The 15446-nt window shown below is 35.7% G+C and overlaps 1 protein-coding gene and 1 non-coding gene across 4 annotated transcripts in view; one reads left to right on the forward strand and one right to left on the reverse strand.

Annotated features, from left to right (window-relative positions):
• Positions 1-6240: 6240 nt before the first annotated feature.
• TRNAS-GCU (transfer RNA serine (anticodon GCU)) lies at positions 6241-6314 on the forward strand. The gene has a single exon. It is a non-coding gene; the product is annotated as a tRNA-Ser (tRNA).
• Positions 6315-8148: 1834 nt separating this feature from the next.
• LOC138700266 (Ig-like and fibronectin type-III domain-containing protein 1) overlaps positions 8149-15446 on the reverse strand; it is a 1344471-nt gene continuing 1337173 nt past the window's right edge. For all 3 annotated transcript variants that reach the window (XM_069826766.1, XM_069826763.1, XM_069826764.1), the window contains one exon: positions 8149-13791. In XM_069826766.1, coding sequence (XP_069682867.1) covers positions 13591-13791 — 201 coding nt within the window. In that variant the 3' untranslated portion in view covers positions 8149-13590. The remainder of the gene's footprint in view (positions 13792-15446) is intronic.

Consider the following 15446-nt stretch of genomic DNA (forward strand, 5'->3'; position numbering starts at 1 on the left):
ATTGGCTATTAGTACAAATGGATGGACATTATACATTTGACGATATACAATGTCAAAATCCGATGAATCATTTTTATACACTCTGTAGTTAGGAGACAAGAAACGGGAGAATGGGTAAAGTTTCTATGCATTCATACGTAAAATTTAATGGAGATTCGAAATATGTAAATTTTAATATAGGGTGCCATTAAAAAATAGTTTACTGTCACACACTGTATGTCCGAATAACTACCTATTTTCGAGCACTGGTATAATATTGTATGGTTTATCTCCAACAGTTTTTGTATAAAACTTTTTTTGTAAAATTAAAATTGAGAAGTTATTAAAAATATTTCATACTTCTTATTGTTCACTCTGTATATATATATATATATATATATATATATATATATATATATATATATATATATATATTCCTAATAATACGTTAAAATACATGCTTATTGAGATATGTATAAAGACTGTGAACACAACAGTTATAATAATTAAGGAACCACTTTTAAAATAAGTAAAAACAGGTGATTAACAAATATGACCAGATTAAAAAAAAAATTTATACTAGTTTTCGTTGTCATCATCAATTCTCAATACCAATAAGCACCGCAGTATTGGTATTGCTGTCTCATCTCTGCTTTCTAGTTCTACTCTACCTATAAATTGTTATACATGAAGTAGATACTTCTCCATAGAAATTATGTCACAGTGCTGTAGTTTCATGTGAAATCGATCTAGGACACATATTTTCGAAGTTACTTCATCATCGTATGATCATTTTATAGCATAGATGGGCACATTTTTCGGTTACGTGAGGCACTCGCTTTGAAATAGTTTGTTTACTAGGAGAGGAGACTGCAGAGTAGGATGGGAAATATAAACTGCTGTGACCTGCGTCACCTTATCGTAATCGCTAAGGCGGTCAGTGGCGAATTATTAGGGAAGCGCTTGGTTAACGTGAGAGACTCGAAAACTTTTATTCAATTTGGCAAATTAATTTGGCAGCTTTAATCATAAACCTCTTTACTATTTCTCCATTGAATTGATTTAAATCACAGGCGAGAAATTGCGTAACTAGCCAATAATATTCCATCACGTTGTCTACGTTTATTTTCTTGAATATTCTGGCGTTTATCAAGATTACTTAATAAATTTGCACGTTCTCGACCTAAAATAATTTCAGAAAATAATACGTACATACAAACAACATTTAATTCCTCGTACCTTTTAATGCAGCGTGTTTAAGGTATAATGTCGTATTTAGTATATTATGCAAATGTTAAGATCATAAATTTTCTTCGGAATAGTACGAAAAATAACATTTAATTTGTCTTACCTTCTAATTGAGCATGTTCTTTATGACATAAGGAGTAATGTCGTTGTATATTAAATTTATTAATGCCTAATAGGATTTTCGAGCATAACATAGATCGTATGTTCTCCCCTTCTAAACAGCAAAAAAAAAAAAAAAAAAAGTCTTCCTCCCATTTTTCATGAAATTGTTTTCTAACGCGTACACACTGCTTTGATAATGCCATTATGCCACCACTGATATTGCTTATGAAACTGATATAGAACCTGCCCACGCCTAGGAGCTGCGTGAGGAAGAAACAGGGACTGTGAAGATGATGTCACTCAGAGCGATAAGATCTGTGAAGGTCAGTGAGGCATTATTTCTCAAGTGAGGCACGATGCCCATCTATGTTTTATAGGATACTGGTAGTCTAGTAGTTCATTTTGCCAGCGTATAAATGAAGAGCTAAGTGTCAGCTGCTTGGCCAGTTATTGCCCCATTCCTCGTAATTGTGATTTCTTGGCATTTCTCTGGATTAAAACTTAGGTATAATATTGGACATAGCATTTGGTACTCACCTTCCTAACAATAACTACTGAATGTGTCGTTCATTTTCTCTAACACATTCAATAAAAAAAAATGGTTTATTTAACGACGCTCGTAGCTGCAGAGATTATATCAGCATCGCTGGTGTGCCGGAATTTTTGTCCTGCAGGAGTTCTTTTACATGCCAGTAAATCTACTGACATGAACTTGTCGCATTTAAACACACTTAAATGCCATCGACCTCGACCGGAATCGAACCCGCAACCTCGAGCATAGAAGGCCAGCACTATACCAACTGCATTACCGAGGGCGACCACATTCAATATCTTCTCAAGAAATTTTCATTCACAAGCAACAGTTCCTCTGCACGAAAGAACATAATTCCTCTAGTATGTTAGGATACATTACACGCACTTTATTTTTTAATATTTTCCATAGATAAAAATCGTAAGATGTGAGATCCAGGAAACAAAATGGCGGCACATTCCTGCAAAATATAATTCTATACTAGTACCCAAATATCTGGCGCAATTTGGTCATGGATACACTAACAGTAGAAGCTGTTGTGTTATTGAGCTGGAAATATGCTATAAAATATTCTCTGTATGTTAATAATAATAATAATAATAATAATAATAATAATAATAATAATAATAAATCTTATGTTTGCTGACAACATAAAGTCCACTATAGTCTATAATATAATAATAATAATAATAATAATAATAATAATAATAATAATAATAATAATAATCCATGGCGCTACATCCCATGAAGGGCCCAGACCGATGAGCTGGCTGCTGGCCTCATGCCGAAGCAGAGGTGGATGATCATTCAACCAGAATGGAGGTATCATGTGGTTAGCACGATGATCCCCCCAGCCGTTATAGCTGGCTTTGCAACCGGATTTCGCTACCTATCGTAGCTCTCCAAGTGGATCACAATGCTGGGTGGGCACCAGTCCTATACACTGGCCGAAATTTCACGAGAAAATTTCTTTCCTCATGAGAACTCGAACCAGCGCGCATTCCTTAACGCGAGTCCTAGGCAGGATGTGTTAGACTACGACGCCACGACGCAGTACTCTCTATATCGTCAGCTTAGAGTGTAAACCTGCTAACCACCAAAAACAAAATTTTACAAGGGAAGCAAAAAACTAAGTTTAAATTAACTCTGAAACTTTAGGACCAAATCTAAAGTAAAGGTACAAATGCCATCTGTACTTTGGATTTGGTCATAAATTTTCAGAGTTAATTAAACTTAATTTCTTGATTCCCTTGTAAAATTTTCTTTTTGGCCGTTAGCAGGTTTACACTCTAAGCCGACGATATTGTGACAGCCACGTGCGAAGGAAGGGTTAAGTCGGCCGTGACGGGCAGGTTGCGCGCGCATCTGCTTCCTGGGACATGTGCTGTGGGGAGAAAGGGGAAAGAGTGACCGCGGCAGAGAGGAGAGATAACCAGATGATTCGAGAATGGACACACGCCTGGAAATCTATAGATCGCGAACTTTCTCGCAACTATGGTTTAGTTATAAATACAAGACGCGAGTGAACTTGAGTCAGTCAGCCCGTCAGTAAGCCAGTGTTGTTACAGGCAGATTTGGACAGTAAGCGAGTTAGTCTTGTGTAGCAGTGAAGCCAGCTTCGAGACCAGAGCGCGACTTGAGTTGTGTCCGTAACTGTGGAGCCTGAAGCCCGGAGTTCGAGTGCAGTGGACCGCAGTTAGGGGACCTGAGTTCGAAGTTCAGCGGATCGTCTCTGAAGGTCTGGAGTTCGAGATTCTGTGAACGCGAGTGACTGAGCTAGAAGAACTAGCCAAGACAAACGAGCTGTGAACTAAGAACTGACAGTTCTGTGTTGTAAATAGTGCTTTGTGAATATTAGTTAAGATTAACAGTTCATTGTTGTTCATAATAGTCCGAGTAAATTGTCATTGTCGTTTGTGGAGTGCAATAACGAACGCTGTGTTGCTGTGCGGAGAGCAAATCCCATTGTTGACGGGAGTGAAATTAAATTGTAGAAAGTGATTATTATTGTAGCTTTAAATAAAAGTTACATTGTTGAGTTGGAATAAATTTACAATATGTTACTTTCTCAAAATATGATTCCAAATGACTCTTTTGTTACTCGCACAGTTGATTGTTTCTTCATAAAGGAATGGTCCAAACATTTTATTGGCATTGATGACTTCTCTGCTGACCAATATCTATTATTATGTAATGTTACGTGACTACTAAGATGAAACCAAGCCTGATCTGAAAAGAAAATCGATCTGGGATACACACAATAATGTTTGTGGAAATTGCAACACCAAGAAGGCTACATGTGACTGAAATGAAAATTGATACCACAGATTAGGTACATGATAATACACAAATGATTAGAATTACAGAACTGTACCTGATCTGTGAGCATGAGATTTCAGTATGGTGTGAAGCCTCCATGTGCTGCAATCAGAGCCTCTAAGTATCGTGGGATGGATTCAAAGAGGGCCTGGATATGTTCCTGGGGAATCTCTCTTCACGCAGTTTATATGCGAGTCCACAAAGCGCCAAGAGTGGGTGCTGGAGGATCATGACGAACAAGTTGCCGACCAACCATATCCCAGACATGTTCGATGAGCGACATGTCTGGCGAACGTGCAGGCCAGGGAAGCAGTAATACCCGTCGTTCTTCGAAGAAGGCTTGCACAATCCTCGCCACATGTGGCCGGGTACTGTCCTGCTGAAATATGGCATGTGGAGTTGCCTGAAAGAGGGGCAGTTTCTCGAGCTTTAAAACCTCCCTAAAAACCTCCCTAGCAGTTGTTATTCAGATTGCCCTGAATACGTAGGAGGCGAGATCGCATATTGTATCCAATGGCGCCCCAAACCATCACACTAGGCGTTTGTCCGCTATGCCGCTCAACAATGCAGGCTCTCAGATTGCGTTCACCACGGTAACATCTAACATGTATGCGGCCATCATTGTAGAACAAGTTGAAGCCGGACTCGTACCAAAACACCACATTTTGTCACTCAGCACGCCAGTGACGGCTTTCATGTGTCCATTGCAGTCTGAGGCGTTGGTGGTTTCTGGACAATGGAAGCCAGTGCAATGGCATGCGAGCCACTAGTCCAACCCTCAAAAGATGGCGACGAACTGTTGACGCAGACAGGTCCACACCCGTTGCAGTACTCCAACGTCGACTCAACATTGTGGATGAAGCTGTATGATCTGTCATGGCCATGCGGACAAGATGGCGGTCATCCTGTGCTCTGGTCACATTACGTGGTCCAGTACCCGCTCGTCTCTGCGTACGACCCTCTTCTATCCACTGGTTCCACACATGCATCACCGTCGTAGCAGGATGCCTTGTACAAGCCGAAATGTCACGGTATGAGAAACCTGCTTCCCGGAGACCAACCATTCTGCCCCGTTCGAATTCACTCACGTGCTGATATTGCGCCCTTCCACGCCTGCACTAGTTTTCACGTTTACACTTCGTTTGGAAGCTCTGCACTGACTGAGCAAGGCATAACATTGACCTTGCTGGTGATACAAGAGACGTCACTGTTAGTCCTATGTGTACGCCATCTCTCTGGAAACGTAATACATTATTGATAGTACTGTTCTATACATCTCCCGAGTTTGGAGTCGTTCGGGGCATTCTTTCTGGGTGTTACACTTTTCACAAACAGTAATGTATTTTTGTTATTAACTTTCTTAACATCGTATTAAAAAAATTAAGTCTGTAACAGTAATCTGTAATTCCTTAGAATTCTATAGGGCTTTAATTTCAACAATTTTGTTCCCTGTCTTGCATATGCTTTAGAAATTTCTGTCTCCTATGCTACACGTTTCAGGGACTTGAGAATTACATTCCAAGAGTTTCTATTTCAACAAATTTTTCGTCAGTAAGCAAGCAGTGCTTTTGTCTTAGTCTTCGGCCAATGAAATAACCTGATTAGACTATCAACTAAATTTACTTCTATGTCTTACGGAGGTATATCATGTACAGTTTATGCATTCCCTCATTGATCAGTAGTTGACCATTATCACATAACAAATGAGAGAAATACACTGCACTGAACCACAGTCCAACTATAATTAATAATTGTGACGGTGTCGTGTATAGTTCCTGGGGTAGCTCAGTCGGTAGAGCATTCGCGCGCTAAGTGAAGGGTCCCAGGATCTATACCCGGCCCAGGAACAATTTTTCCTTGAAATTATTCAAACCTGCTTTACAGGGAGCTACTACCTGAAAGCCAGATTTGCATAATACATTCGTTATTGGAGGTTAACAGAATGCCACAATTCAAGTCACACAGTATTTGTGTGCACTCATAGTTGAGTTCTGGCGTCTTGTCAGCTCATGTGAGTTGTGTGGATACAAAGGAAAAATTGTGATGGTGTCGTGTATAGTTCCTGGGGTAGCTCAGTCGGTAGAGCATTCGCGCGCTAAGCGAAGGGTCCCGGGATCGATACCCGGCCCCGGAACAATTTTTCCTTGAAATTATTCAAACCAGCTTTACAGGGAGCTACTACCTGAAAGCCAGATTTGTATAATTCAGATATGTAGTCCTTGTGTGTGTGTGTGTTTTTTTAAGATGTTTTTATTAAAAGTACCAGGTCTCTTGGACCCTTGCCTGTGTGTGTTTATCAAAACACAGCTGAACACGTGTCCACACCTGCTTAGAGATCGCAGAAATGCTCAGCAATAGTGACTAGGGGACAACAACAGGACAAGTTGCCGACACGAAGCTCCTCACAGACTGATAAAACGCACTGTATTTTATCAGTTTATTTTCACATCCCAAATAAGCTAACTTTACCACGATTTCATATAATAAGTTCGAAGTTACAACACTTAGGGATGGATAGAAATCAACTTATGCAGCTTTATGGCTTGGATGCATATCTTGGTAACTACTTGGGCTGGATAAAAAGTAATGGCAACCGTTCGATATTTCTGACATGGCTTTATTCACAGGGTACAACATTTACGTACCTTCTATATAGTAACCCCCCCCTTATTTATTACCTTTTGCCAAATGTTTGGAAGGCGTCGTACACCATCAGCGCGTCCATCTTTGTTGATGTTCCATATTGACCGCCATATAGTATGGATAAGTTCATCTCTGGTATTGTACTGGGTCCCTCGCAGTGGTTCTTTCACTTTGGTGAAAAGATCGTAATCGCATGGACTCATATCGGGTGAATACGGTGGATGTTCAAGAATCTCCCATTGCCAGCGGCGCAAAAGGTCCTTGACGGCAGCAGTGGTGTGACTCCTTGCATTATCATGAAGAGTGATGGGATTCTGTACCACCAAGTGTCGTCGTTTTCTCCTGACGGCTGGACGAAGGTGGTGCTGCAGGAACCTGCAGTAGTAGTCCGCGTTTGCCGTCTGCCTTGGAGGTACAGCATGGTGCAGTATTACCCCATCAATGTCATACACCATAATGAACATCACCTTCACAGCACTTTGTGTAGGGCGCACTTTCTTCGGACGAGAAGAACCTGGATGCTTCCATTCACTTGATTGACGTTTCAAGTTTGGTTGGTTTGTATGAGCGAGCCTAGGTTTTGTCCATAGCGACGATTCGTCCAAGAAAGTCGTCATCTTTCCTTTGGTATCGGTCCAACAAGGTCTGTGCGACTGCATAGCGGTGCCATTGTTAAAACTCGGAAATTTCATGGGGTATCCAACGCCCTGTAATTTTGCGGTAACTCAGAATGTCTTGCAGAATGTGGAGCACAGTTTTGTGACATATTCCGACTTCTGCTGCTAACTCACGCGCAGTCCATCGGCGATCAGCATCCAACAGGGAAGCAAGGAATTGAACTGTGTTGTCCCTCACGCGGGGTCGTCCTGTACGGAGGTTGTCCTGAATGGCATCCTTGCCTTCCTGGAATGCTTTAATCCATCGTGCCACTGTGCGATATGGCAACGCTGCATCAGCACATGCTTTACACAGTCCCTGAAAACATTCTTGTGCTCTACGACCTTGCATCACTTCAATTTTGATCCAGGAATATTGCTCTAGTTTTGTAAACGTGGTCTTAGGGTGCTTGCACTATCCCTATAGAAGTCAACGTTCTACACACTGCAGTAGATTGACAGAGTACTGTCGCCACTGGCTGCACTAACTCATCTCAACAGTCCTTGTTCATATCCACACAGATCGCAACCATCATCACGTGACAGCAGTGTTGCCATAACTTTTTATCCAACCTATGTACTGTAAGTAGATGTTTTCTGATTTATGTTGTATTTTTATCTACAAATGTTTAAACATTAGCTCATGTTTAAACATTTAAACACCCTATCCCTAGGGAAAAATTACTATTTTTTTATTTACTTTGATATTTTTACAATAATTTTTACATTTCTTTTCTTTAAATCTATTATTCTACATTGTACAAAAGATAGTTTCCCCAAACATAAAAACACATGTACAAGACAATCACAATTTAACTACTTTGAGTCCCAAAGTATGCTTATATTTGTTTTTATTTTCTATGTTTTACTAAAGTTATCTTGTGTACCATAGGATTTGGAGGTGAATTAGCAAACTTAACGTCGATTTCTCAGTTACAAGGTTTAATTCTTGTTCTTATACAGTATTATTATTAGTATTATTATTATGAAAGGCACACATTCTGCATGGAAACGATATGTCATTCTGGCCATGATACTCTGAAAATGGTACATCGCACAAAGAATGCTGTGTAAGTGGAACATTTATCCTCTACTATAACATAATACTATGTGGTACTTACAGGAATGTAATGGATTTAACATAAAACAATATAAACATATAGAAATAAAACAACATATGCCTAATTAATAGGCATGCTTTTAAAAGAGATTAATTGTGACATGAGGTACTATGTCTGGCCCGTATTGAAACAATCACTCCATGCTTCTCTTCTAACTATGTACATATCGTGTTGTAAAAGTTTCAATTGAAACTAAAACAAATAACTTTCCAATATTTAGAGCTATATACATGTATCTTCGAACTAAATATCTATATTTGGAATCTACAAGTTTATCTGGAAGTTTAATTTTCTAGCGGTATGAATAATGATTGCCTCTTTGCTGAAGTTTTGAATTAGTTAAGTACATCTAAAAATGTAGAAATTTAATTTGGTTTCATATGTGCTGTTCTTATGAAAACAACGATAAAAGTAAAGGCAGTTTCCATTAAAACAATGATAAATTCAATCTATTCTTCTGAATATCAAGAATGATACATAGTTGTATACGAAAAATATTACTGGATAATCATATTTATATTAATGTGCATGCATACAGCCCTAGACGCAAAAAATGATTGATCTCCAATTGCGTGAATTTGTCTAAGTTCACTTTGGGCAGTGCCTGGTTCACATGACTAGGGAAAGGATGTTTATTTTGCACCTAATTTACCTTTTGAATATATCCTCCTTATAGATTAGTTATAACTAGACCTCGGATTTTAGGTTAATTGCTTATTTTTTTTTCTGTAGGGATAAACTAAAACTAGTTAAATACGGTATCTTCACATTTTATATAAGATATGAACGTTTGGAAGCAGTTTTATGCTTCCTAAAAATGTCTATTTCGCCCACTGAGGCCTGTTTTTAAGGTTATAGAGCCTAAAATTACCTATTTCTATTTGCTATGTATGTATTTTTAAATTTTCGTGTAACAGTGAAAAAAAAAGTTTTGAATGTCGCCCATTGAGTTTTTTTTTAAGGTTTTAGAGCCTAAAATTACCTATTTCTATTTGTTATGTATGTATTTTTAAATCTTCGTGTAACAGTGAAAGAAAAAGTTTTGAATGTCATGTGGTAGGTTTGGTTCAAATGCTCTGTAATAGTTTGGTTGTAGGAATGAAGAAATTCCTGATAAATTGCTTTTAAAAAATTTTTTTTTTGCTTATAAAATGATTCTGTCTAAGAAAAGGCAAAGTTTCAGAATACCGGTATAAAATTAAAGAAAAATGTTGTTATGTATTGTGGAGGCAATTATGGATAATGTGTTAATTGTAAATTGATTGGTAAATTAATTTATTTAATTGTAATATAAGCACTTATGTATTAGCAGCCTTAGAGCACTGAGGCCAATGAATTATTTAAAAATTATGTACCAGTATCAGTATTCAGAATTTAAGACTTAACAGAAATCAAGTTTCTAACCACAATATTTTTCTTACTGTTTTGTCACTGTATACCGTAATGCTTAATACTCACTAATGAATTGCATTTTTATAGTTACTATAGTTTGAGTGGATAGAAATTACATTTTAGCTGCATAAAATTGTATTTTTAGCTGCTTGAAATTGTATTTTTTAGGTGCCTAAATCTATGTTTTTAATGTCTATTTTGATAAATTCAGGACCTATTTTAAGTGCCTAAAGTTAGTTTTTAAGTGCTAAAAATCCGAGGTCCAGTTATAACACTTGCTCTATAAACAGACAGAAAATGCAAGAAATAAACAAGAAAAAGGAAAAACAGAACAAAATCGTGCCTAAGAAATTCGTTTACATGTATGTGCTTTTCCCACCCTCATCGAAACAACATTTAATAATTACTACATTCCTTAGGCCCAATTGTATAAAACTCCCTGACTAAAGATCAACTTTGATCGAAGATCGGAAAGTAAACCGAGTTCAGACACTTCTTCTATTATATAAAACTTTTCTGCGATCAAATTACCTTGGTTCAAATGCAATCTAAGTTCACGTCAAAAGGATTTGGCAACATCGCATAAACAGGTGAAATACGTGATGCGCGGACCATGTTATACAGGTTTGTTCAGTGTTGCCAATCTAGCGATTTTAACTCTTTTTCAACAACAATTTCTTTTAACTTTCATATTGCTTAAATAGGGATTTAGTGACCTTTTTAGCACCCCATAGTGACAAAATTTAATTTTCTTTGTTGATAATGAGAAATCTAGCGACTTTACAACTACTTTTTCACGACTTTCCGTATTACACTCTGTTGGAGACACTGTTTTTTTTTTTGCAATGTAAATAATGGCGGACAATAAGAAGAAGGTTGACTGTTCTCCAAGTTGTTATCATGTTATGGTGTTTGATACTGCTAAACATAATAAAGCTTTATAAAACGACAATTTTCGTTTAGTAATACAGTTAATTGAACATTTATGAATGTACCTATCATATCCATTAATAATTAATGGTTGTTATAAACATAATATAATTATAGGTTATGTTATTTGATATTACTGAACACGATAGAGCCTTATAAAATATAAGAATGTTTGTGTATTAAGGCAAGAAATTGAAAGAAATATATATAAATGTACCTAACATATCTATTAATATTAATAATAATGGATATTTTATTTGCACAATCTATCACTCGTATAGTTCAAATAGAAAAGAAATAACTGAACTTGGATCATCTAACTTAATCGGAGAAATTTCTTCAGTCAAAGTTGACTTTAGTTTGAGATAAATTAATCTCAGATTAGACTTTATACAACACAAAATTCCAAGTTCAGCTGAAACAAGGATCAATTTAACCTCTGATCTAAGATTAAATGGTTTATACAATCCGGCCTTAGTCAAGTACAGATTTATGGAGCAATATCAAAACAATATAAAGTATTATGATGCAAAGAAAAAAAAAACAGTACCAGGTAAGAAGTAATTCATTTCAAGAGAAAAATGGATAAGTATAGTATCACTATTCTTACACTCACATGATATGCAATTTGAAAAGTGGACGCAATTGAAAATGTACTTAATATGACACCTAAAAGCTCATAGATTGTCAAGATATATATATAAAAAAACTTAATATTATATGTTGGCTTTTCAGTGCAATAAAATATGAACTGTCTCTTCTTTTTAAATTGCTCTTACTACTTATAGTCGGTACAATACAGTACAGGTAATGAATTTATTACGTGGGTTGTTGTCAACACCTCAGTCACATATACGGAGCTGTTAATTACATATTGAGTAAGCCTGTACTTCTGAAACTTTCAGTACCTTTCTTAGAATTGGTAAGGCAACAATAAACGTAAACATGTTTGAAATCGCAGTTCGCATACTCGAGATAATGATGGTTTAAGTGATGTGGGGTGGCTAAACTGATCATATTTGTGTACAGTAACAAATAATAACAATTTTAGTGACTGTGCGCATAGAAAAATCAAGAAAGTGGTCTGGAAAGAAAAATAAAAAGTAAATTATGATTAGGAGTGAATAGACATTCGAATATTACACGTGGATCAATAGTGTACGTTAATTATAACATTGTGATAGATATTAAAGTATTTCATATAGTTGTATAAATAAAAAAAGAGCGATATTTTCTTCACTAAAAAAATAGCCCATAAGAACAGCAACACCCCAAACGACTATTAATGTTACAAAGTTAGGTACAACTGCTAAAGAGTTAAAAGGTCGGAGAAATTTCTTTTAGGCCGTAACAGTTCTTACAGGACTAAAACATGACGGGAAGATTATGATGATTATATGGTTTCTGTTATTCCAAAATTTTATCAAGTTATGCTAGCAGAAAGTTTGAAATTCAATAGCTTTTTGACAAAAGTAGTGATACAGTTCTGAGGGAAAAATAATGAAACATTAAAAATTACGCAGAAAAGAACCTAGACTTTTGTGAAAATTGTTTTGTCCATGTTCGAAGTTACATGAATTAAGCTCTAAAAGTAAAACTCTTCAACAAAATTGTATACGTCCTTATAACACATTTTTTTCCCCACTGTCACAATCGTGTTATCCATCTTCATTCAACAAAGAAGTTTCATAGTAACAATCAAGCATTGCAAATAACAGAAAAATAATTCTGGGTATTTTTACACCACATCTTATGTTTACTAACATCTAGATCTATTGCTAAGGGTGCTGTGCTTCGAAACGTGCACATCTGCAATCATTTATGTAACATAACTCGTCCAAATTCTCATTCAAACACATAAAGTACAAGCTTCGACTAAAGCACACTGAATGAGTTTTTGAGAGGGGACTGATTTTTTCACATATTCTTGTATTTTTGTACAAAATTAAGCAGTCTACAAATGTGTCGTGTGTTTGTCAGTTTATTTTTTTTCTCTCTTTATCATTTTTTTGCATGTGTATTAGAACTTCATAACACAACTTATTATATTTGCTTGTGGTCTTCACAACTACGTTATCCTGTGCACTAACCGTTCCCTAGGGAATGGCTCAGATTCGTTCAAACTTCAATCTATAAACAACAATCGTCTTGTCTGTTCTTCTTTAATTGAAGTTGATACAAGTTATGTGTTGATTAATAGAGCAGACATGTTTAAAAGTTATAAGTGAACATTCCAAGAAATATTCGTGCATTCATAAGTACAAATTTCTTTAGTCATCTGGAATGTGAATCCTATAGTGTGAGACAAGTAAGTGTTAAAACTGCGTTCAATATGTTATCACTCGTTAAATTCCGCCGTTTTCAATCTAAAGATTTAATTCAATGCACAATAATGCTATTCTCTTTTATGTGTTTTATGCAGCGCTCTTTTTTTTGCTCATTAAAACTTGTTATAATCATGAAACTGGTACTAGAATGTCATCACTTGTCTTTAAAAATATTAGAAGAACAAACATGTTCGATGATTTATTAAATGCAATATGCAATTCCGGTCACATATCAGGTGTGTCCACTAACATCGCATCTGCACTATTTGTAAAAATCACATTAAGTTCCATCTCTTGAGGATGTTTCCTTAGAATCTGGATTCATAACGGAATCGCTGATACTATTTGAGCCGTTTGAAGCCAGCACCATCCTGACCAAGCTTCAGTTCTTCATAAAGAGAAGGGGCAACTTCCGTTGCTTGAGCTGGAACATGCAAGGTCTCTTGTTTCCAACCCTGTTGTGTCTGCATATGGCCTCCTGCCGGATTCACCCCATTTGCTGTGCCATTGGGCAATGTTGCTTCTCCCTGACTTGCAGGAATCTGAAAAGGATGTGTATTATATACACACAATAATTTTTGCATGCTGCTCCATTAGACTGATGTAAGATTAATAAGGAGACCAGATTCCCAATAAAAATTGAGATATTTTGGAGTTCCAATCGTCGTAATAAAATATAACCTATTACCTTTGAAAATGTGCTAACACACACTTTTTAATGAATGCTTTGTATTAATAGGAAATATATTTTATATCATATTATTTCTTACAACTTATATTTTTTTATGTTCAAATCATTAAACCATAACTGTATAATATAGTTTTATAATAATAATAATAATAATAATAATAATAATAATAATAATAATAATAATAATAATAATAATAAGAATAATAACAATAATAATAATAATAATAATAATAATAATAATAATAATAATAATAATAATAATAATAATAATAATAATAATAATAATAATGAATAGTAAGCCTTCAGTATTCATCTGTCATTATGGAGAGGAAAAGCAAACCATTTTTTAAAAATTCATACTTATATTCGAATGAAAATTAAAACCTGACAAATCACATGCACAATAAGAATACATATAAAAAAGATAAAGTGTGGAAAGGAATACACCGTATCTTGAAAAGGAAGTATATAAGGGTGAATATTCTGAAATGGGTAAGTGTATGTCCCAGCTGATTTAAGGAGTTTCTTGAAAATGTTAACTGATTACTTTTGCGTTTAATTAACTAACTCTCGCATGTTTTAGTTGGAATTTAATTTTAAAATTTATAATTAAAAAATAACGTCCAAACGTCAAAATGTAACTACGATCCCTATGTCCCCAACTACATTTTACTCTGTTTTACTAAGTTTTTTTTCGGAATGTTTCGATTTGATTTTATTTCCTTGGCCAAGATTATAAAAATAAATAGTTAAAATGCTTATGAAAGACAGGAATTGTTGTTTGTTTAATTCTGAAAGGAGAAGTTATGTCCCCAAAAATTTCGTAACGCCAGTCCCTCGAAATAAAAGAGCTACACAAAAGACAATTTTGCTTCATGTGGTAAATTTTAACGGTCGGTAGTGATGAGAGGTCAACATGGCGCCAGTTAAAAAACTTTTCGTCCATTGTCGTAATTTATTTTATTTAAAAATACAAAAATCATCACTGATACTGAATGTTATGTTTTCTATTGGTACCACCAGTCCCAGGTGGCATTAAATATAGTTTGTATATATTAAACTTTCGTAGTATATGCAAAACATTACAATGTTTGTCGACTAAAAAATCTAACCTCCATGATATTTTTAACGATTTATTTTGTCAGAACTATTGCGGAAATTATACTAATTTGTAACAATGGTCCCTGTATAACGTCGATCCCTTTATTGTGGGACCGAGGTTTCATTTAACATACAATTATTAAATACTGGTGGATAAGGTAACTTCGAATATTATTTCAAGTGACTGTTTATAAGAAAGAAAAAAAAGTCTGATGATGAAGGTAGGAAATATGAAAGGAAGAAGATACGTAGGCAGAGGGCAAATATGACTGAAGATGAGTTGCAGAAAAAAAAGGGACTATGGCAAAGAATACAAAAAAAAAAAAAAGAAAGAAAGAAAATAGCAGCTATGACATCGTGAAAAAAGAAATGTTCGAAGACAAGTGAAATCTGAAGTACAGAAGT

Source organism: Periplaneta americana, chromosome 5, assembly GCF_040183065.1.
Source record: "Periplaneta americana isolate PAMFEO1 chromosome 5, P.americana_PAMFEO1_priV1, whole genome shotgun sequence".
In the NCBI taxonomy this organism is placed as follows: domain Eukaryota; kingdom Metazoa; phylum Arthropoda; class Insecta; order Blattodea; family Blattidae; genus Periplaneta; species Periplaneta americana.